General features: G+C 61.4%; 1 protein-coding gene across 2 annotated transcripts; it reads left to right on the top strand.

The window, feature by feature from the left end:
- The first annotated feature begins 1,935 nt into the window (after positions 1-1,935).
- ADAM11 (ADAM metallopeptidase domain 11) lies at positions 1,936-19,597 on the top strand. 2 transcript variants are annotated; one of them, XM_028092822.2, is made up of 25 exons: positions 1,936-2,257; positions 10,381-10,457; positions 10,652-10,718; positions 11,738-11,823; positions 11,913-11,988; positions 12,403-12,469; positions 12,538-12,605; positions 12,969-13,043; positions 13,123-13,194; positions 13,393-13,559; positions 14,088-14,172; positions 14,282-14,372; positions 14,505-14,556; positions 15,057-15,156; positions 15,237-15,308; positions 15,419-15,511; positions 15,892-15,972; positions 16,516-16,566; positions 16,891-16,954; positions 17,187-17,286; positions 17,509-17,628; positions 17,721-17,889; positions 17,979-18,093; positions 18,181-18,271; positions 18,927-19,597. In XM_028092822.2, exons 1-25 carry the CDS (start codon positions 2,003-2,005, stop codon positions 18,973-18,975), a joined length of 2,343 nt encoding a protein of 780 aa, XP_027948623.2. In that variant the 5' UTR covers positions 1,936-2,002; the 3' UTR covers positions 18,976-19,597. The 2 variants fall into 2 exon arrangements, with proteins under 2 accessions (XP_027948623.2, XP_087884362.1); XM_088028236.1 differs by lacking the exon at positions 16,516-16,566.
- The last annotated feature ends 3,523 nt before the right edge of the window (positions 19,598-23,120 follow it).

The following is a 23,120-nucleotide window of genomic DNA, read 5'->3' as shown; positions in this document are numbered from 1 at the left end:
GTAGGTCCTCATTCCTGGGAGCCCCCTCACCCCTACTCCCCGGAAGAGGTTTCCAAGATGTCTCCGGAGTGAAGGACCAGTTGGCTCAGCCTTGCTGAGCATCTGGGTCTGGAGTGGCAGGTGGTTGTTGGGGGTAGTCACCCCGGTCCCAGCATTGATGTCAGCACCTCCCGGGAAATTGCCTTCTCACCTCTCCTGGGCCTAAAATAGAGTGCGGAGGGTGGGGGGGACTGTCACGAGCCAGAGACAGCTCCCCCGTCCCTGGCAGAGTACCTGGGTCCCTAAGGAAGGAGAGGACCCAGGAAGGGGTTCCCTGCCTCCACTCCTGCTCCTCAGCCTGCTATGGCTTCGAGGATGCTCTGGCCTTGGGCACAAGGTCATGGTGGGACCTCACCAGCCGTGTGCAAGCCCTACCACCCCCCATCCATCTCAGCTCTCTGGTTCGTGGGATCCCTAGCAGAGATCAGAGATCCCAGCCCCCAGTATGGGGACCCATCTTACCCAGGAGCCCACGAGCTAAGCGAGGCGGCACAGGGAGAGAGGTGGTTTGCAGACAGGGCAACCTAGTCTGGCCAGAGAGGGGAAGCTGGGGGGGTGGGTGGGCTCCAGAGGTGTCTTCTGCTCCTCAAAGATTTGGGCTGGCAAGGGAGGGGCAGGAATGGGGCATGCTAACAGCACGTAAATGACCTGGCTAATTGATATATTTAGGGGAGGAATTCAGGAGCCCAGAGGCAGTAGGTACGCCCTTGCTGGTGGCTCTGGTGACAGCAATCCCAGCAGCCCTCCTGGAGGCAGAGGGCATCTTTGGTCTGGAAAACGAGCCTGCAGGATGGAAAGGGGTCTGGACCCGGGGTGTGGGAGAACTCCGCAGTGACCTGCTCTGCTGCGGGTGGATGAGAGATCCCTTCGGTCCCGTCCCTGCTCCTCCGACCTTCCCAGCTCCACCTAAGCCTGCGGTCGACCCGGGCCCTCGTGGCTGGGTCCACGAAAAGCCCGTCCTAGGTACCGCGCTGGAGGGGCAAACGGGAGCCGGACAGCCACGCCCCCGTTCCTCGACCGCGCGGGGCCCCCCGACGGGCCGTCACCGGGTTAGAGCCCGGGGTCCCCGTGTTCCCTGCCTCCCTTCCCCTACCAACCCACGGGTCCTCGGAGCTCCCCCAACGACGGGTGGGGGCAGGGGGGGAGAACGGGCGCGCTCCGCCCTGCACCTGCGGAGGGGGCCCGAGGAGCCGCGGGCAGGCGGGTCTCCGGGCGGCGCCTCTTTTGTCCTCCCGTCGCGGCGGCCCCGGCCCTGCCCTGCCCGGCTTGGCTGGGGGGGCGGGGGGGAGCCGGGGGCGGGCCCTGGGCTCACGTGCTCGCCGCTCGGCTCTTAACCCGGCCCGCCGCCCCGCCGGGATGGCCGCGGCCGGAGCGCGCTGAGCCGGGCGCCCGCCCCGCCGCCGTCAGCCTCGCCCCGCGCCCGGCCGGCGCCCCCGCCCCGCGCCTCCCGCAGCCGCGCCTCCCCCCGCCCGCGCCGCGCCGAGCCGCTCGCAGCCGCAGCCCCCGGAGCCGGAGGATTATGAGCGAGCCATGAGGCGGCTGCGGCGCTGGGCGTTCGCGGCGCTCCTGCTGCTGCTGCCGCTGCTCCCCCCGCCGGGTGAGTGCCCCCGGTCCCGCCGCCCCCGGCCCCCGCCCCGGCTTTTCGGCGCTTTCTGCTGCAGCCACATTTTCCTGCAGTGCTCGGGGTGACAGCAGGTCCGAGCGCGGGGGGGGGGGAGGAGGGAGAGCGCGTGCACCCACCTGTCCCCATCTGGCCCGCCCCACCGCGGCCAGTCCCCTGCCGCCGGCCGGCGGACTCTGCAGGTCTCTGCGGGTTGCGGGGGGGGGGGGGGCAGTCGTGACGGGCCGGCGGGAGGAAAGCTCCTGGCCCCCTCCCCATCGGGCTCTTCCCTCTGCAGGGGAGCAGATCCTCCCGCCCAGATCCCCCTCTCCCAGGGCTCCAAGGGCCACACCAGAGCAGGGGATGAGGTGTGCTCACCCCAGTCCCAAGTCTCCTGCCCCTCGGTGGGCAGCCGCCTGCAGCTCTGGCCTTGTCTCCCCAGGTCTTGGGACCCGGGGTCCCTTCGGAGCTCTGCGCTGGCGGGTCTCACCCCAGCTGGGGCGTCCGGGAGGCCCTGAGGTCACAGAGCCCAGCCGTCTGGTGGGGGAGAGCTCTGGGGGAGAGGTCCGAAAGCAGCAGTTGGACACCAGGGTCCGCCAGGAGCCACCAGGGGGCCCGGTGAGTGGGGTTGGGTGGTGAGGCCAGGGGGCTGAAGCAGGCCTGGAGCCCAAGGAAGGCCACCGGGCTGCCAGGGTTTGGGTCCCCCCACCCTACCCCACACGCTGGCTCCTGCAGCTTCTCCTGCACAATGGGCTACCCACCTGATGGGTGCTGGAGCCCACTAGTGGGGAGCCCTGGCCCCACTCCAGGCCCCCCCTCCAATCATCATGGGGATCCCCTGCCCTCCGTGGACCCTGAATGCCCAGGACTCATGCAGCCTCGGGTCAGCCTTCCACCCGCCCCCACTCCCCTCCTGCCAAAGCAAGTGGTTCTACCTCAAATGGGGCTTGGCGGGGGGCAGTAGGGGACAGGGAGAGGCCGCTAAGAGCCCAGGCACCGATTAGGTAGGGCTCCTGTTTCTCCTCACAGCCACCCTCAGCGGGCTTTCTTGGAACGGCTCAGTGCTTTCTCCTGCCTCAGTTTCCCTCTGTGCACTGATAGGCTTGTCTTTCTTCCTGTCCTTGCTGAGGATGGAGTCCCGGAAAAAGGTTGGAGGCCCCAAGCTCACCCACAAATGCCAGCTCCATCTGCCCCATTCCCCCCCCACCCCATCCCTTTCAGCTGCCAGGCCCCTCCTGCCTCCCAAAGGAAGGTTAGGAATGAAGGAGATTAATTGCAATTAATAATTAATTAATATCATGTGAATAATAATTACCCAGATGGAATATTCAGCACTCCTCGGCTCTCCAGGAGCTGGAAGCTGAAAGTTAGCCAGGCCAACGGTGGGGGCGGGGGGGAGCGGAGGGAGGGATGGTGAAGGCCTGGCAGAAATAGGAGGTGTAGAGGAGAGACTCAGAGGAGGGGTACAGCGGAGGTCTGGGAAGTTTTGGCAGCTGGGAATGGTGGGAGGTAAATTGGGCTGGGCAGAGAGAGGAAGGAGGGAAACGGACATCTGTCAGACTGGCATCTGGCCCTGCCTAATGTACTTGGTTAAAAGCCCTTAGGGGGGGTGGAGGGGTTTGTGGGGGGGCTCAGGGGGGATACTCGGGAAATGGAATGGAGCAGGAAGGCAGCATGCATAATAGATGGACCATCACTCAAGGCAGGGAGGGGGAGGGGCTGCTTAATGGTCCCAGGCAGGCAGGCCTGGGTGGGGGGGGGGGGATGGGGTGGCAGTGGGGCAGGGGTGAGAGGAAAGGGGTTGGAGGCTGCCTTCAGTGTCTGTCCAGGCTCCTTGGGAGGTGGGAGATGGGCCATAGGATGATCCCAAGGCCAGGAATGGGGTGTCCTGGCTGGGTTTGGTCCTTGGTCCAGCTTTCTTCCTTGGGGTCACCCCCCCAAGAGCTGTGCACCCCAAGCCTGTGTTGGCTGGGAGTTGACTGCCCAGCCTGATGCTGGGGCCCCTGGTAGGTGCTTCAGGGGAGGTCCAGATGGAGGATGGGGTGGTGCCGTGGTGTGGTCAGAGGACAGTGCAGGCGGAAGGTGTGGGGGCCAGGTAAGGATGAAGAATGGAGTGCTTCCTCAGCCTAGTCCTTCCTGAAGGGAGAGTGGGGGGGGGTCCCGGGCTATGGTGGAACCTGGGACTGTGTTGGGGGGGGACCAGAACGGGTGTAGCTGGACTTGATGAGTTGGGTATGCAGACGACAAGTGTCGTTCTGCTGTGTGATGTGTGTGAGCGACCAAGTCTGAATGTGCCCAACGGGGTGTCTGAGGGGGTGAGGGTAGGAGTGGAGGGTTCGTGGATCTGTGGGGCAGTGGTCACCTCCAGTGGGGGCCTCTCCAGCATTGAGCCTTTCTAGGGACCTCCCCGCAGCCTCCCCAGGGGACATACTTGTAGCCCTGCCTCACCTGTACCTCAGTCTCCCCTGAGGTGGATTTCTCACAACTCCATAAGGAAGGTGACTTTTGCCTGCCCATTTTACAGATGAGCAAACTGAGGCTCAGAGAGGTTGAGTAACTTGCTCAAAGTCAATCAGATCTCAAGCAGCGGAATGAATCTCTCCAAGACCAGGTGCTTCTCACTGCACCATTCTGCCTCCAGGGACTCTCCATTTTGGCACCAGGGCAGTGCCACCCAGCAAGATGGAAGAAGGCCGAGGGAGACAAAGAGACATGTCCAGAATAGTTTCCCCTGACCGGAAGGAGACATTGCAACCCTCTACTCCCACCTGGCATTTCTCCCTGAGGCATTTCTGGCGTTGGACCGTCGGGGCTGATGACGGAGCCCGTGCAGCACTGAGCCCGGGTCCCCACAGGAAGTGCCACACCCTGGCACTGTTGGGCTCAGGGCAAAATTATTGCATTGGCTTGGGGCCTCAGGCCCAGCGAGGTTTTGGGGCAGCAGCAAGATCTCTATTTGCTGTGGGTCAGGTGGCGAGTCTGGGGGAGCACTCTGGCCGGCAGGACTAGGGTGGGGGGGCTTTGGGTGCTCACCTGCTCTGGCCTGGTCACATCACCTGTCTGAGGCCTAGCTTCCTGATCCCTAAAATCGGGATGATGATAATATTCATCTCAGCCTCATCCACCTCCCGGAGGTAGTGATAGGAAAGGTTTTTGTGTGCTGAGGGCTCCTGGCTTTTGTGGGGAGGGGAGGGCGGGGGTGCGGGGGTGGAAGGTGGCCGGGAAGGAATTAGAAGCTAGAGAAATGACAATTTACTGGGCCCTTACTGGGGCAGTGTTATGCCTTTCCACGTACTGAGGTATGTAATGATCATCACAGCTGTAGGAGATGGGGCTGTTGTTATTCCTGTTGTACAGATGGGGAGACGGGCACAGAGAGGTGAAGTAACAAGCCAGGTCACACATCACTTAAGTAGTGGAATCAAGACTGAGGCCCAAGATTGATGCTCTGAGTGTGCCTGCCTCTCCCGCTCAGGGGTATAGTGAGTGAGGGGGGCCACGGGGGCCCCACTGCTCTCAACACCTCGCTTTTGTCCAGTTTGGAAGCAGGCTGGGCCTGAGGCCCAGAGAGGAGGGGGAGTTTCTGGAAGTGCAGAAACCTGTGATCAAAGGGAGCCTGAAGCTGAAGATTGAGACAGAACAAGCAGGGCCACCATGGGCAGTTGGCCTGGTTGTTCACTGCACAAGAGTGCCCGGGCAAGTGGACTGAATGAAATCTGTGGGCTCATGAGGCTACATGTTTCTGAGGGGAACCTTTTTCTAATCCACACAGAGCTGCTGTGTGGGTCATATCTGCCCCCTAGGGAAACCCAGACTCCTTCAGAACCAAGACAAGGGCAAGATGTGGGGAAGCAAACAATTGAGGGCGGAGAGGTTTCAGGCTCCAGGCCTAGGAGACAGACATACTAGAGCCAGCCGGAGGCGGGGGACCCCAGTCACTGGGCTGAGCTCCTATGAAAGCTGTCCAGACCAGCGTTTACTGGAAATGCTACCCCCGAAGCCCTCGGCGGGTTGGTGTTTTCTTGCTGTAGGGGTGGGGGCCAATCCGGCAAGGCTCAGTCCCCAGCCCTTACTAGATGGCAGTCCTCGGCAGGGAGCCACAGGGCCTTGGGCCTGGAGCCCTCATACCCCACTAGGGCCATGGCCAGGCTTGGTCTTTGCAGCCAAGGTTGCGGCTCTGTCCTGGGATTGGAGGTAGGAGATGGTTCCCGGGAGGGGGCTGATGGCTGGAAGTCGCCCCTGGGACTTGTGCTGGCCAGCCCCGCCCCCCACCCCCCCGCCCCACCCCGCCCCGCCCCGCCCCGGCTTGCTCTGCAAAGGTGAGGGCTGTGAACTGAGCCCCGGCATGAGACTAAGCTTGGGTCTGAAAGGCTTTGGGGGTGGCGGTGGGGGGAGCAGCCTTGGCAGCTCCTGGTTCTGCTGCCTCTGAATCCCACCTTCCTCACCCATAAAAGGGGCTAAGAGTCGTCTCCATCTCGCCAGGCTGCTTGGAGGATCAGAGGCGATGATGTTTGTCAGGTGTCCTGCCTAGGATCTGGCAAGAACAGATGTTCAACATCTGTGAGGCCTGCCCTCGCTCCCGAGTGTTCGGGGCGGGGTGTGGGCAGCTGGACTAGCGTGAGGGCTGGTGTCCGAGACAGAAGCCTGGGCATTTGGGGGTTACCTGTCAGGCTCCGGGTGGTGCTGGTGGGAGTGGGGACAACGCGGCAGGAGTCTTGAGTCCTCCCCAGACTCTGGCCTGTGGGCTTGGCCTTGCCTGATCACCCCCTCCTGGTTGCCTAGAGGGACCCAGTTGCCTAGAGTCTGTCCCCAGAAGGACTCATGACCCTCTAAGGAAGTGACTCTGTCCTCAAAATGTAGGTAAAATCCCATTATCAGAAATTTGTTCAACTGTTCTGTCTGGGATTCCCACAGTTCTGCTGATCAGTTGAGCCTCAGCACATCATGGGCGACAGCTGCCGTGGGGAGGGGATGTCCCCCCCACCCAGGTGGGGCCCCTGCGTCTCTGGCTCCTTGCCATCTGCAGCCACCCAGCCCATGTGGTTCGGCTAGTTCCTCAAAGCCCTGCTCAGCGGGAACATTTACACTTTGTTCTTCAACTGTTATGATTATGATTACTAATCCTTGTGATAATAACACATTAAGAAGGGCTTCCATCTGACCCTCATGACAACCCCATCCTACCGATGGGGAAACTGAGGCTCAGGCCTTCTGATGCCTTTCCATTCAACATGAGTGTGGAGCCCCTGGGCAGGGGGGAAAAATGGGCATGTTGTGTGCTCAGGGGACTAAAGGTGGCCGTGTGAAAAGTTGAATCAGTGATCAGAGATGTCCAGAGCTGAGGCCCTAGGAGAGGGGGGTTGAGGTGGGGTGACGGGCCAGCTCAGGAGTAGAGGGTCCACAGCACTCATGGGTTGGGGGGTGTGGGCTTTGCAGATGAGGGTGAGGAGGAGAAAGCCATGGGAGGAGACGGGGGTTCTGGTGGAGGGATTTGGGGTGACAGTTTGAAGGGCAGTGCTTGGACACTCAAATATACTGGAGCATCTGAGAACCCCCGAGACCCTCAGTCTCTCCCTTCCCAAGTCTGTGATTCTGTGGGTCTAGGCTGGAGGCCTGGCGTCTGCATTTGTGATTCGGGGACTTCAGTGGGATTTTTGCCTCCTTCCTTCTGCCCCCTGAATCTGGCTGAGCCTGACACGGGGCATAAGCCCAAGCCGAGGGATGGACGGGCTGGTAACAAGGGAGCCACAGGGAGGGCAGTCACCGAAGCCAGGTGGCCGAGCTGCTGTGGCAGACATGAACCCCAGCCCCCCCAGGCTGAGATCTGACCCCGCACCTCCCCAGCGTGGCCCTGGGCCAGTCACCTCCAAGTGTCTCTCCCTGAGCCTTGGCCTGCCATTTGTAAAATGAGCACCAGACGACCTGGGCGGGTTGGGATCAAATGAGCCAGGGCACGTGAGAGCCGGATGGCCGGGGAGTGAGAGGCAAGAGCAGGGCACGGGGTCGAGGCCCGGCCGGCCAGTCACCAGCAGCGCTGAGCTGGGCACGGAGGAGGGCGGGCGGGTGGCAGGGGACAGAAGGGGCTCCCAGGGGAGGAACTGAGGGATAATGGAAGAGGTCAGGGGCAGGTCAGGGGCAGGAGGCAGACCAAGTAAGGAGCTGTTGGGCTTTGATAGAACTCGGGCCTAAAGCTTGGCTGGGGGAGGGGGGGTGTCTTAGGAGTCTGGGGCCAGCAGGAGGTGCCTGGGGTACAGAGTTCCTGGGGACTGAGGTGGGCTTGCCTGATCTTTCACTTCCTGCAGACAGAGGTTGTCCCCATGTAGCCCCTGCCCAGCGTTCTGATTTCCTTCCCCTTCCTCTAGCACCTTTGGTGGCTCCCTAGCCCTCCCTGGGCTGTCTCCTCTCAGGCCCAGCCCCCAGCCCCAGCAGCTGCCCTTGCCCTTATCTGGCCTGGGCCCTGGGTCCTGCTGGGGAAGGGGCAGCCCAGCCCAGGGTAGGCCTGAGCAGGTGGGGAACAATGAGCCTGCGGGAGGTGGTGAGGACAGAAAGGACCCTAGTGTCTGCTCTTCCACCAGTCTGGGTTTTCCCCAGAGTGGGGGTCAGCTTGGTCTGCACAGAGATGGGGGAGGCCAGATGGGTGAGCTCGCTGACTTCCTGAGCGGTGGACATTCTACTAGCACCAGGGCCGATGCTGCCAGAATTCTCCTGGCCCAAGACGACCCCCACCACACAAAGCCAACTTCACAGCCTTGCATCTATCTGGGCTCATCGTATACCATTTTCAGCGGGAAAATCTGAGGCTCAGAGAGGCTGCTGGCTCATCCCTGAAGCTGCACAGCCTGAGAGAATGGGCTTGGGCCAAGGGGCCTGGACGGGGGCCCGTAGGAGCAGAGATAGGGGCTTATCAGTGGGGGTGGGGGGGCAGAAAGAACAAGCGGATACTGACCTGAGGACAGGGGAGGGCACAGGTAGTTGGGGCAGGGATGGATGGGGAAGGCAGACACAGAGCAGACCCAGGAGGGGAGAGGGAGGGCAGGGATAGTCCAAGCCAAGGGCGTGGGGTGGGAGGGGTACAGTAGTCCAGGCCCGGGGGCAGGGAGAAAGCAGAGATGGGCCAGGCCGGGGCGGGAAGAGGAAAGCAGCGACTTCTTGTCCTTGATGTTCTATTTCAAATCTGATCGACGCTCTGGGGGCTTGGGATAGAGCTTGAGCTCAGTCAGCCTGGGGTGGGGTGAGTCAGTGTCCTTGGAGCTCAGAGGGCTGCCTACCCGGGCGCTGGCCCTTCACCCCCACCTCAACCCCCCTCTCCTAGGGCCTCTCATGGACACTTGGCCCTTTCTATCTTACTTCACCTTTGGGGTGAGAAGGCCTTGGAAGCTGATTCTGTAGGCTTGAATCCCAGCTGCACCACTTCTTAGCTGTGTGACTTTGAGCAAGTTAGTTAGCCTCTCTGTCCTTCAGGCTCCCCATCTGTCAGAGGAGGGTAGCAGTGGCTTCTATCCCACGGGCTCGTGTAGATCAGATATGATAATGCTTGTATTTAGAACAGTGCCTGGCACATAATAAGTACTCAGTAAAAATGAGAAATCTAGGTGGCTGATAAGAAAGCCAACTAGCACCAGGCTATGAGATTTCGTGACCTTGGGGCTCCCTTCCACCCTGCAGCCTAGGAGAAAAGCCTCACACCTGCATGGCCCGGTGGTAGGACCCTCACCTGGGAGTCTGGGTTCCAGTCTTCTTAAATGGATAGGGACATGAAAAAGGCTCTAGTCCGTCTCAGGCCCTTGCTGTGCTTCCGGGTCTTTTGTGAGACCTGATGCTTGGAGTGGGGATGTGAGAGTCCCCCTCATCCCCGTAGCACAGACTCTCCTGCCCCTTCTCTGGAGGTCACTGTTCCTCCAGGCACACTAGCTTCAGGTCTGGAGTCCCCACTCCCCGCAGAAGCTGGGCGCCCAGACCTGGTAGGGCAGCCATCTTGCTCAGGCCTGGTACGTCGCCATGACAACCTGGAGCCTCCCAGCCCCACTGCAAAGGCCCCTCTGAAAAATTTATCAGGAAAACTTCCGTGTTTAAAAATTAACCATGGGATTGAAATATTAAAGATGAGCTGCTTTGGGCAAGGCTGAGGGCAATGGACTTGGGGGTGGAGGAGCCAAGTTCCCTCCTCCTGACAGGATGGCATCTGCCCATCACCCCAGCTTCCAGTTCCAACCCACGCTACCCTGTCTGTAGAGTCCGAGCCTCCTCCATCAATTGAGGCTGGGGCCAGGATGCAGGAAGGGAGGGGCCTGGTTTGCAGGGCCCGGGGGTCACACTGCACCCTCATCTCCAGTTTGCCCCTTTCCCATGGTACTTCTGGGGGGCTCTCTTTAGTCCACTTGAGGGCGGGGCTGGCCCTGCCAACAGCAGGGAGGGCCTGGCGTGAAGCAGTGGGCAGGCTGAACTGCCTTCCATCCCTGCTGCTCAGGTAGCCTGGCCCTAGGGGGTGCCAACACCAGAGAGGGTGGGCTGGCACCTGCCCCCTATGCTGCTCACCGAGCCCTGGCCCAGAGGGTGGCTGTGTGCCAGGATGCCTACTCCTGCCCCTGCCCCCAGGAAAGGAACAGGGTCTTGGAGGAAGATGAGCTCTTTCCCCCCAAATCAGTGGTCCCCTTAGCTGCTGGGCTGCTCCCCCCACCAGCGCTTGTCTTTGTCCTGAAGTTCCCCAGGTTGATTCCCCTCCGCCCTCCCCCCACCCCCAGCCTGTCCACCTGGCCCAAGTGAGTTTCGTCATCCCAGCCTTCAACTCAAACTTCACTCTGGACCTGGAGCTGAACCAGTGAGTGTGGCCTTGAGCCTGGAAGGAAGGGCAGCAGGCGGGTGGGCAAGGCATGGTCTTGACTTGGCTGGGTGGGGAGGCGGGGGCAGGGCTGGGGCAGGGGCCCTGGATCTGAGCTGAGGTGGGACCCAAGTCTGATCCAGCCCCAGCAGCGACCCCCCCTCCTTCCTCCTGCCCCGCTCTGTCTGTTTCAGTCACCTCCTCTCCTCGCAATATGTGGAGCGCCATTTTAGCCGGGAGGGGACAACCCAGCACAACACCGTGAGTGCCTTTGGAAGGGGACAGGGGAGACGGAATGAAGGGACAGGTGGTCATTGGAGATGGGGTCCAAGGTATACTCTATACTTGGGTGGGCCCAGCCCCTTGGGACCCTCCATCTCTCCCCACCATGGAGGCTCCAAGGGTTGGAGTCAGAGTGGCGTATTGAATGGCATGGAGCCTGAGCCCTTCACCCGGCTCCCAAGGTCTGACTCCCAGTCGGCCTCTCTGCCTGACATGGAGGCCTTCAAGGACCCTCCCTGCTCCCTGCCCAGACTTTTCTAGGAGGTGGCCGTTGGGGAAGTGCCCTTCTTCCTCAGCACCAAAGCCTTGGAAATTCCTGGCTGCCCGGGACACCAGGGTCCCAGCCCCAGAGGCCCAGGGGCTTGAGCAAAGATGAAGAAGTGTCTATAAATAGCCTCCTCCCCACCCCCCACCCCCCACCCAGCCAGGTCAGGAACTGGAGCACAAGTAATTCTGCAGGAGTAGGGAGTGGGGTGCTTGTCCCCTCTGACCCGAGAGCCCCGGCCAAGAGGACACATGCTGCTCACAGTTCCTCAGCCGCAGACCGTGTCCGCCTAGGCGGTGGTCTCTGTGAACACACTGTGTGTGCACTTGCGTGTGCTGGGGCTGAGTCCACAGCTTTCATCTGATTAAGTGCGCTCCTCAGTGTAAGTGCTTAGAGCCGTGCCTGGCCCCCGAGTGCTAGCTCTCCTCAGAGGAGTCTATGAACTATGCACCAGCGCTCCCCCTCCGCCACTGCAATGGCTAAGAACCACTGAGGTAGCCCAACTTCCTCATCTTGTAGGTGCGGTGAAGGGGGCCCAGGGAGGACTAGGCACCCGCCCAGGTGAAAGAGCAAATGAGGAGCACATCCAGAGTAGGACCAGGCTCCAGATCCCCAGGTGTACCCAGGGACCATGGCCAGCCGCACACCCAGCAGCCGCGGGGCCCCTCCCTGCTCCTCCTGCCTTCACACCAGGGCTGGGGGCACGTCTGCTCATGTTCTGCTCCTCCTCCAGGGGGCCAGGGATCACTGCTACTACCAGGGGAAGCTCCGGGGGAACCCCCAATCCTTTGCTGCCCTGTCCACCTGCCAGGGGCTGCAGTGAGTACAGGCAGGGGCTGGGAGAAGGGGAAGAGCCTTTGTCCCTGGCTTGGGGATGCAGGTGGGGACCTGCGCCTCTCTCTGTGCAGTGGGGTCTTCTCTGATGGGAACTTCACCTACATCTTGGAGCCCCGCGAGATGGCCAGGACTCAGGAACCCCCACAGGTGAGCCCCTCACGGTCCCCTCTGACAGCCCTGCTGCGCACGCACACCCTCCGTGGCTTGTCCCAATGGCTGTCGCTGCCTCCTCCCTTGGTGACCTCAGCCTTACTGCCCTCCTCAGTCACCCCAGCTCTGGTTCCCTCCCCCTGTGCCCTCAGCTCCAATGTCCCCTCTGTCCCCCAAGTAACCTCCCATCGGGCTCCAGTGTCCTTTGCCCCTATCTCTCAGGGCGCCCCCAGGTCTTGACCCCGGAATCTGAGCATCTGGGAGATCAGATCCGACATGGGAGCTCTGGCCAGTTCTGGGTCACCCTGGGGTGGGGTGGGGGGGAGGGCTGGAGCTGTCCCCCATCTGGGCTCAGGAGCAGACCTGGTCGGCCCCCCCCCCCCGCCAAAAACTAATTCCCCCTCATTTCAGGGACCCCTTCCCCACCTCATTTACCGGACCCCTCTCCTCCCAGTCCCCCTCGGATGCAGGGAACCAGGTAAGGGAGGGAAAGCGGGGCTGGGGCGGGGGCCGGCTGTGCTCCCCTCACCTGGCCCCTCCCCCCAGGCTGCCTATTTGCTGCCCCTGCTCATTCTGCTCCTGTGAACCGGCCGAGGCTGAGAAGGAAAAGGCAGGTACGGGGGCCCGCACAGACCTCGGGCTGCGGAGACCTCGGGCTGTGGTCCAGAGCAGAAGGACACCCCATCCATGACGGGGGCAAAGGAGGGCTCAGACTGATGTGGCTGGGGGCCAGGGTACCACGCCTGAGAGGAAGCCCCCCACCCCATTTCCTAACACCCGTGTCTGCACCAGCCCGAATTATGGACAAACTGAGGCTGACTGCCCTCGTACCAAAGGCTGGGGAGGGAGGGGAACCCCACCCGTGGGGGGACCAGCATTATCCCTGACTGGAGTTCAGCACCCCTGAGTCTGCCCATGGCTTGGCCCCGACGCCAGGCCTGGAGGGGACTGATCCCTAGTGCCCACCCACCGCCCAGGTCCGCCGGGGCCACCCTACCGTGCACAGTGAGACCAAGTACGTGGAGCTGATCGTGGTCAACGACCACCAGCTGGTAAGTTCCCAGCCTGGGGGCAATTCTGGGAGGGGGGCCCAAAGCTGCCTGGCCCTCCACCCACTCTCTTTCCTCCCAGTTTGAGCAGATGCGCCAGTCGGTGGTCCTCACCAGCAACTTTGCCAAGTCCGTTGTGAACCTGGCAGATGTGGTGAGCCACCCCACTTCCCTTCCCTCTCCTCCCTCGCCACTGGCCCGCCGCACACATGCTTGGGGTGAACTCGGCAGGGCCCTATCAGCCTCTGATCCCCACTTCCTGAAGAGACAGACTGAGGCCCTCCTCCAGCCCTGTGCCCCCACCCTCTCCTACCCTCCAGCCCCACCCTTACCTTCTTCCCTCCGGGCCCAGATGTACAAGGAGCAGCTCAATACCCGCATCGTGCTGGTTGCCATGGAAACGTGGGCAGATGGGGACAAGATCCAGGTGCAGGATGACCTCCTGGAGACCCTGGCCCAGCTCATGGTCTATCGGCGGGAGGGCCTGCCTGAGCCCAGTGATGCCACCCATCTCTTCTCGTGAGTCCCCGCCCCACACGTCCTGTCAGGCTCTGCTGCTTGCTGCCGCCCGCAGGGTTGCCGGATGCTCGCTTGGCGCCAGGGGCTCCCGCGGGGTCTGGGACCTGGGCTCACCTTGCACCAGCCCCCCAGCCACTTGCCATAGGCTGGGCATCTTCCCCTGTATCTTAGGCTGATGCCTCTTTTTCCGGTCCCCACTGATCTTCCTCTGCCTGTCAGCTCCCCTTTTGTCCCCTCTTCTCCTGTCAAACTGTCCCAGCATCCCTTCCTCAGGGACTCAGTGCTCGGATAGAAGGAAAGAAATCTGCAGTTAGAGATGATCTCATAGGAGCCTGTCATGTGGCTCATGGGCAAACAAACCCAAAGAGAGGAAGGGGTTTGCTGAGGTCACACAGGCTGACATGAGGACGGGCTCCCCTCCCTGAGGGAGGGCTCTAGTGTGCGAGGCTCCCCAATCTGCCCCTCACAGCCTAGGGAAGCCACCGTGAGCAAGGCAGGGGTTTCTCCTGACAACCCTCTCCCTTCCAGGGGCAGGACTTTCCAGAGCACCAGTAGCGGGGCTGCCTACGTGGGGGGCATCTGCTCCTTGTCCAGGGGTGGAGGTGTGAATGAGGTGAGCTGTGTGGGGCATGGCTGGGATGGCGGTGGGCGTTAAAGGGAGAGGGGCTGTGAAGGGCACGAGGGATGTAGACATTTGTGTGCTCCATCTTCCTCACCCCAAGTATGACAACATGGGCGCCATGGCAGTGACCCTGGCCCAGACGCTGGGGCAGAACCTGGGCATGATGTGGAATAAACACCGGAGCTCCGCAGGTATCAAAGAAGACCCCATGTGGCCCCACAACCAGCCCAGACCCACTCCCAGCAGCTCTAGAAGTGAGGAGGGTGACTGTGGGAGGGGGGCAGTCCTCCACCCTCCCTTATATCCACCTGCTCTCCTCTCAGGGGACTGCAAATGTCCAGACAACTGGCTGGGCTGCATCATGGAAGACACTGGGTGAGTTCTTGGGGACAAGCTAGGGGACGGTCTTGGGCGAGGGAGAACCATAGGGAGCACTGGGTGGCGGTGCTCAAGAGGCCCAGCTATCGGGCCCACTTAGGATTTCAAAAAGCCCAGTTTTCTGAGGACACTGCCCAAGGAGACCCACTTTCCCTAGCCAGACACAAACTGGCAGCCTGTAGTGTGCGCCGTGGCCACTGGGCGCCGCCAAAGCCTCGTGTGGAGGCACCTTCCCCCCTTAGCTCTCCAACCTCCCGCTCTGAGCCGTCCTGAGGTTTCGGGAAGGGGACAGGAGCAACGTCCGCTGCCCACTTCCGCTTGATGGGCAGGCAGGAGGATGACCGTGCCCTCTCCTGGCACGGAGATCCTCAGCCTCCTCGAGATGGTCACCGAGTCCCCCCGTGCACCCCATCCCCAGTCTTGAGAAGGGGCGAGAGTGGGCTGGAGGGGAGGGCGCGGCGGGGACTCAGCGGCTCCGTCCCCTGCCCCCCGCCCAGGTTCTACCTGCCCCGCAAGTTCTCGCGCTGCAGTATCGACGAGTACAACCAGTTTCTGCAGGAGGGAGGCGGGAGCTGTCTCTTCAACAAGCCCCTCAAGGTACCAGCCCCAGGGCGGGGATATGGGAGCGAGGCTTGGGCAAGGTCCCGGCCAGACTCCGACACCCCTTCCCCGTCCAGCTCCTGGACCCGCCTGAGTGTGGGAACGGCTTCGTGGAGGCGGGGGAGGAGTGCGACTGTGGCTCGGTGCAGGTGAGAGACTGGTGCGGCGCCAGGTGCGGGACGGGGGCGCGCCAGAGAAGGTCTGGGTGGGGAAGGTCAGGGCTTACCCACCTCCCTCCCCTTGTGCCCGCGTCCCTCAGGAGTGCAGCCGTGCGGGCGGGAATTGCTGCAAGAAATGCACCCTGACTCACGACGCCATGTGCAGCGACGGACTCTGCTGTCGCCGCTGCAAGGTGAGGGGCACCTACCGCCGGGGCGGGATGGAGGCGGCACCAGGAGGGACCAGGCTGCGGACAGGACAGCCGGATAAGGGACCGGACTCAGGGAGGAGGAGCCGCTGGAGGCGGGGCAAATGTGGGGGCGGGACTTGAGGCGAAGAAAGCGCCAATGGAGAGGGAGAAGGGCGGGCGTGCGCCCCCAAGGGCCTGTTGAGAGCGGGGCTACGAGGAGCGGGGCGGGGCACCTACCCAGAGGCGGTGGGAGGGGCGGAACCGTGAGCCGGCCTGGGGGCGGTGCTGACTGGGCTGGGAGCGGCCGGGGGGCGGGGCCTCGGGGAAGGCGGGCGCGGAGTCCGGGGTCCTGGTCTGAGCCGCGAAACGCATCCCCTTCCCAGTACGAGCCGCGGGGTGTGTCCTGTCGAGAGGCCGTGAACGAGTGCGACATCGCGGAGACCTGCACCGGGGACTCAAGCCAGGTACGTCCAGTCCAGCCGCCCTAAGGGTCCCAGTGGGAGGCAACCCCTATCCTTATAGGTTTGGCTCCGCGGGGCTGTTGTTATCTGCGCCCCTCCGCTCCGCTGCTGGCGTTGCCGCTGCTGGTCAGCCTCATTTTCTTCGCCTGTGAAACGGGTTCTCCATGCCTCCTGGTTTTGCTCCTTCCATCATTAAATCAGCATAGTCTGGCTGGGGTTCCAAGGGCCTGGCACGGGGTTGGTGTGTGCTCAAGATCAGAGTGTATAACAGTATTAGTTAACATGTCTTAAGTTCTCATTAGGTGCCAGGTATTTAGTTCCATTAAGTTCTCCCAGCCCTGTGAAGTAGTCACAGGAAACAGGGAGACTGGAGAGGCTATGGGACTTGCCAATTTGTGTGGTCTGAGTTCTGAGCCAGACCTCTTGTTCCTGACTTGGAAGAGCTCTGTACTACTATGAGCCCGTTGAGGGGGCATTTGACACCCCTTCATTCTTCAACTCTCAGTCCTGGGGCTGCTCTGTTCAGCCCAGTCCCTCTGTCCACAGTGTCCCCCTAACCTGCACAAGCTGGACGGTTACTACTGCGATCAGGAACAGGTATGCGGGGTTGGGGCCCTCCCCCTCGGGGCCTCTGGCTCAATACAGTCTTTTTTTTTTTTTAATAAAGATTTTATTTATTTATTTGACAGAGAGAGACACAGCGAGAGAGGGAACACAAGCAGGGGGAGTGGGAGAGGGAGAAGCAGGCTTCCCGCGGAGCAGGGAGCCCGATGCGGGGCTCGATCCCGGGACCCTGGGACCATGACCCCAGCCGAAGGCAGACGCTTAACGACTAAGCCACCCAGGCGCCCACAGTCTCTTGTTTTATATCCATTCCGACCACTCAGTGTCTCGGTCCCTTGTCTCCTGTTTGCTCCTTAGGGCCGCTGCTATGGAGGTCGCTGCAAAACCCGGGACCGGCAGTGCCAAGCCCTCTGGGGCCATGGTGAGTCTTTAGCTAGGAATGGGAGAGGGGACGACTCTGGAGGGCCCAGAATCAAGAGGCTGGGGAGGGGTAAGTTCTGGCTAAATATGCCCTCTACCGAGTGTGTGGCTGTCCAGAATCTCAGCGAACCCAGCTGGGTCGGGGGTCAGGCCAGAGTGTTGGAGGTGCAGGCCTGAGGTCCTGGGGCGGGTTCTGGGGTGAGTGGGTGACGGCTGGCATCATCTCCTTACAGCGGCCGCTGATCGCTTCTGCTATGAGAAGCTGAATGTGGAGGGGACAGAGCGTGGGAACTGTGGGCGCAAGGGGTCAGGCTGGGTCCAGTGCAATAAACAGTGAGTTGCCAAGGCTCCTGGTTGGCCTCCCCAGCTTTGGGACCCAGGAGGGTTTTTTTTTTTCAGAGTTGGGACAGCAGGTTCCTGGATGAGCCTGTGAGTCCCAGTGGAGAATATGTGAAAAATCAGGTGGTGGGGAGAGGGCAGATTCAAGTTCAGTAGTAGTAGCATTTGGGTTGGAGGTCAGACTTGGGGCTCACTGTCTCCACGCTGCCCCAACAGGGATGTGCTCTGTGGCTTCCTTCTCTGTGTCAACATCTCTGGAGCTCCTCGGATGGGGGACCTAGGGGGAGACATCAACAGTGTTACCTTCTACCACCAGGGCAAGGAGCTGGACTGCAGGTATGGGCTGAGACCTTGTCTGGGGAAGGGCGGGTTGCAGCCGTGATGGGGGTGGGTGGCAAGGGCTGAGGCTGGCTTCGCCGGTTCCCCAGGGGTGGCCACGTACAACTGGCTGATGGCTCCGACCTGAGTTACGTGGAGGATGGCACAGCCTGCGGGCCCAACATGCTGTGTCTGGATCATCGGTGCCTACCAGCCTCTACCTTCAACTTCAGCACCTGCCCTGGCAGTGGGGCGCGCCGGATCTGCTCCCACCATGGGGTGGGTGCCTGGAGGCCAGGGGTGCCGGGAGGGGCTCCCAGAGGGGACAGGGCCCCCGCTCACCTCTACCGGCCCCACCCCACCTCTAGGTCTGCAGCAACGAAGGCAAGTGCATCTGTCAGCCAGACTGGACAGGCAAAGACTGCAGCATTCACAACCCCCTGCCCACGTCTTCCCCCACGGGGGAGACGGAGAGATACAAGGGTGAGGCTGGAGCTGGCCGGGGTGGGGCTCTGTCTCCCCCCTTCTCCATGCCTGTCCCCGCCAACCAAGCCCTGCCCTCCTCGCCAGGTCCCAGCGGCACCAACATCATCATCGGCTCCATCGCAGGGGCTGTCCTGGTTGCAGCCATCGTCCTGGGAGGCACGGGCTGGGGATTTAAGTAAGAGACACACACACGGCCCCCCGTCCCTTGGCGTTCTTGGGGGGTGTCAGAACCCCAGACCGTTGAAGCTGAGGGGCCTCCCTGAGAAGTTAGCTAAATAAGCTCACACATCACAGTCGGAGTCAGTCAGCCACACGGTCTTGTTTTGCTCACATTTCCAAGAGATTAAAAAAACAAAACCAAAAACAGACGAACCAAAGACACCAAAAGATTTTACATTAACAATCCTGATTCCCAGCTTTTCTTGCAAAAGGAGAAGACTGGGCCTCAGTGCATCCCAGCACGGCCGTGGAGTGGAGCCCAGCAGGGGCTGCTGGAAACCGGCCGCGTCCTCCGTCCCTAGGCCCCACGTAGCCCACGGTGTTCTGTGGGCATCTGGGCCTGGGGCCCTCGAGCTGGTTTAACACCTGCACGGTGCAGAGGAGGGACCTGAGGCCCAGGGTCACTTGATGAGTTAGTTGCTGAGACAGGACTCAAACCCAGGCGTCTCTTCCTAGGCCCATCATTAGTGACCCGGTCCTGGGGACCCTGGCCCATCTCTGGGGCCAGGAGTCTCATGGGAGCCAGGAAGGCCCTCCCTGAGAGAAGGGCAAGGTCACCGATGGCTCCTTTTCCTTTCTTTCTCTGCCTGCCCTCTCCTTGGCTCCTGAAGAAACATCCGCCGGGGAAGGTACGACCCGACCCAGCAGGGGGCAGTGTGACGCCGGCCACGTCATCCCTCTCGCTGTCCCTGTCTCCTCCATCTCATTCGTCACCTCGCATTCTGTTGATGGGGAGCTGGGGGCTGCTTCCCCCACCCCTGCTGTCACTACAGGGGTGGGAGAGCCCTGTCCCGGGAAGGAAGTCCTCCGTCTGCCCTTGTCCCTTCCTCCCGCCCACCTGCCCCCACAGGCCTTGGTCCGTTTCCTCCTGCCCTTCCTATGGGCAGACCACCCCTGGCCAGGTGGGTCCTGGAGCTGTGTCCCCCCACAGCCCCTTCTCCCGGGAGGGGAGCCTACCTCTGCGTCCCATCTGTGTTGTCTTCCATGTCACCGCTGTCTGAACTTCCCACCAGATCCCCTCCCTGGGCAGCCTGTAACTTGCCGCCTCTAGGGCCTAGCACTGACCTCCCAGGGCCCGGCTCAGGGGCTCTCCCTCTGGGCCCTGCCTCACCTCCTCCCCTGATGCCCCCTCTCCGTTCCAGGTCCGGAGGGGCCTAAGTGCCACCCCCCTCCCTCCGAGCCTGGCGCCCACCGTCTCTCCGCCCTGAACCACGAGGCTGCCCCTGCCCAGCCACGGAGGGAGGCACCAGGCAAATGTCTTCCAGGCCCAAGCCTTTCAACTCCTGGCCCCACGGGGGGGGGGGAAGGGGCTTGGCGGGGAGGGGGGCTGTGGCCCTGCCCTTCACTCCACCAGGGTGGACCAGGCCTGGGGCATTCCCCTCATGGTCCCCCACCACCCCCCCATGCGGCTTTGGCCTCGCCCACCAACTCTCCCTGTGTGAATGTAGCTTCCATCAACACGGATTGCCACAGCTCAAGGGTGGGGGGGGGGGTGAGAGGGATGCCCCCCAGTGGGCAGGGCCTGGACGGCCCCTCCTCAAAACCAGGCAGCTGGGACCAGGGTTTTAACTCTCTGGGACTTCGGGGGAGGGGGCTGACATCTACATTTTTTTTTTTTTTACTGAATCTTAACTGATGAATGTAACTTTGGGGGTGCTGGGGCGAGGGAAGTTATGGGGATATTTTGACATTTGTGGGAGGGACCGGAGGAACCAAGGCATGGCCATCCCCTGGGACCCTCCCCTGGGATGATCACACTCCAAGTCCTCTCATTGAACAGAGCCCTCCCCAAGCCAGGAAGGGGGAGGGCAGACTTGCGTGTCCCTCGGCCCAGCCCTGCTGACCTTGGAGAGAAGAATGAGTGCTGATTCAAACCAAAGCTGCCTGTTCTGTGCCCAAGGCCTAGGTTATGGGTACAATGACCACACATCCCAGATTGTCTTCAATTGCAAAATGACCACCCTGTTGTCCCTGCCAGGACACATGTATTTGGGAGTCTAGAAAATCCAGTCCCTGAAATAAAATGGCACCTTCCCCCCCTTTCAAGAAGGGTGATTCTGGGGCTGACTCAGGGTTTAGGTGCCCCCCCAGCACGGCCTAGGGGTCCCAGGCTGGGCCATCTTCCCAGGGAGGACTCTCCCAAGCAGGAAAGGCCAGGGGTGGCCCAGTGACTGGAGGGTTAGGAGTTTTGCCTGTGATGTACAAGAGGAGGTAAGAAAAAAGGCAGGTCTCAGACATGATCCTCAGCTTCTAGAAAAGTCCTCAAGGCCCTTTCAGACCCACTCTGCTCCTTATCCCCATTCCAGGGCTGAGTAGGAAGTTTACAGTTGTTCTCCCATTCCCTCCTCTGATCCCCACCGCAGCTGCGCCTGACGGGCAGGCTGAGGCCGAGCGGCGGGGTTCCTCAGTCCTGCCCCTGGCCTCCCTCATGACCCCTGGGACAGTGGAGCCTTGGCTCGACTGCTACAAACCAGCCGGCAAGGGCAAGATGAGGGTCAAGCTACCTTATGGATGAAAGCCACAAAGGAGCAGAGCCCCTTTCCCCAGGAATACCCCACCCAGACTCAGCAGGGGTTTCTGGACACCCCCAGGGCCTTTGAACGGCCTGTTTCATTCAGCCCCTCTGTTTCTGGGGGCATCTTTGAGGAGGAAATGGCTCCCTGTTTATCTGCACCACCCCTCAGGGCAAACTGGGGACTGAGACCCATTGACACCCTTTTGGGTGGCTGGATGCGGCTACAGTGGGGTCCTCAATACCGTGCTCCAGCTGGCACTGCCCAAGAGAAGGGGGTGGGTGGGGTGCCCCCTGGCCAGGCCTGCTCCGCCAGCCCCACACGCTGCAGCGGGGGCAGGAGGGAAAGGGCTGGGTTGGGCACTGCTGCCGCGGTTCTTTAAGGCCGCCTTCGCCGATACACGTGCACACAGCTGGTGACGCATCTGGCACAAGCATTTGGATCCCCATCTCCGCACAAGTGTGAATACCTCTGCACATGCGGACAGGCTGCGTGTGTGCGAGCGTGGGGGCGGGCGTGAGGATGTGGAAGACTCCAGACTTCCTGGGACCAGTCCACCTGGCTCCCAGCTGTCTGCATCCTCCCGCCCCCCCACCTCCCCCCGCCCCCGGCAGCGCCCAGGGAGGAGTGTAGGCTGCACTGGCCCGGGTCTGGAAATGGCTCCATACAGCATCCTGTACATATGTCATCTGGGGCTCGGGGCAGGGAGGCAGGGACGAGAACATCAATTAAAGATCATGTCCTGGGGCTTCCATGGAGCTCACACCAACCTGCGTCTCCTTTCTGTAAATGACCGCACTGTGACTAGGGACCCTTCCCTGTCCTCCCCGGTCCTGGAGGGAACATGATGACTGCAGCGCTGGAGGTGGGAAGTGAGCACCCAGGACTGGGCGCTGGGACACTGGGACTAAGGGGTGTACTTTTCCGTTCCTGGCCAGGAAATACGCGCTGATGGGTGGAGGGCCAGCCCTTCCGCTCCCTCGTTCTCCTGGCAAAGATAAGTGCCTTCCTCTGGCTTTGGCAAAGCAGAAGGGGAGGTGAATAGAAAGCATCCTACTCAAAGGCGGGAGACCCAACTTCCCTTTTATGGTTACAGCCCGGAGAAGCCTCTCCTCGACTCCCAGGAGATTCCAGAAAGCTGGATAAAACCGCTAATCTGGTCCCAGGGCACCTGCTCTTAGGCCGGCAGAGAATTTGCTGTTTCTCATCTCTGCCCTCCCCCACCAGGCCCGGGGCAGGAAGGGACTGAGCTCGGCCAAGGCTCAGCGCCCCTCCCATGCCAGAGGAGCCTGTTCTTCCCATCTTCCCCTTCAGAGGCTTTGGGCCTGGAGGTATCTGGCTCAGGGGAAAGATAAGAGGGGCGGGGTGGGGGGGGGCGAGCATGAAAGCAAGGTAAACTAGAGATTAATGGGAGCAAGAAAGAGCCCCGGTCAAGGGCCTGGAGAGAATGAGACGCTGGAAGCTCCGGAATCGTAGCCCCATTCCCAAAGGGGTGGGTCTCCCAGGACCACCCTAGTTCACATGCAGAGAAAGCAGGACTCAGGGCAGTGCCAGCCTAGGTTCCTGGTGTGCGCCCTGTTCTGAGTCCCCCAGGATATCGGGAACACCCCCCCACCCCATTCTTCCCACCCTGGCAGCCCAGGCAGCCCAGCCAGAATCCTCCAATCCACAGTCACTGCCTGCCATCTAGGCTTGCTGCATCTGCTCTGGGTGGGAAACCTTCTTAACTTTTCCCATTGCAGCTGCCTCTCCATTCTTCCTTCCTCGTGCCTACTCCTTCCTCACTTCTGGGTCTGTCCTGACCTTCAGACTCTGATGGGTCACACAGCTGAGCCTTAAGGGGGTAAAAAACGTGGCTTCTGGCGGAGGGCATGGGTGAGGCTTATCACAGGTGACTTGTGAAGGTCGGTGCTCAGTCACTCTTGACACCTGCTTCTCAGCCTCAGGCTGAACCCCGGAGCCCCAGGAGTTGGCTGTGTGAGTGCCCAGAGGAGCAGGAAGCTGCAGAGCAGAGGGGGCCTGGGGAGGGGGGGGGGAGTGGGAACATCAGGGAGGTGGCCTCAGCCCTCTGCCACGGGGCTGCCCTCTGATGGCAGCACACCTCTCCCATCTGCCCAAGTGGAAGGCTCTGTGGGCTGGAATGAACACCAGACCTGGTCCAAACAGATCATCTGGAAAAGTACTTACTTTGGCTTCAGAACTTCTCACAGGCCGTTCAGGCAGAGTGTTTCCCAAAGAGTGTGGAGTGGGACCAGAAACTCAAAATTTGCTGTGAAGGCCACTACTGTGAGA

The sequence above is a fragment of the Eumetopias jubatus genome, unplaced genomic scaffold (genome assembly GCF_037043125.1).
Source record: "Eumetopias jubatus isolate StellerSeaLion01/CBP00866 unplaced genomic scaffold, mEumJub1_p1.0 scaffold_10, whole genome shotgun sequence".
NCBI lineage: Eukaryota > Metazoa > Chordata > Mammalia > Carnivora > Otariidae > Eumetopias > Eumetopias jubatus.
The sequence above is the reverse complement of the archived record's forward strand: the minus strand, read 5'-3'. Positions and strand labels throughout refer to the sequence as shown.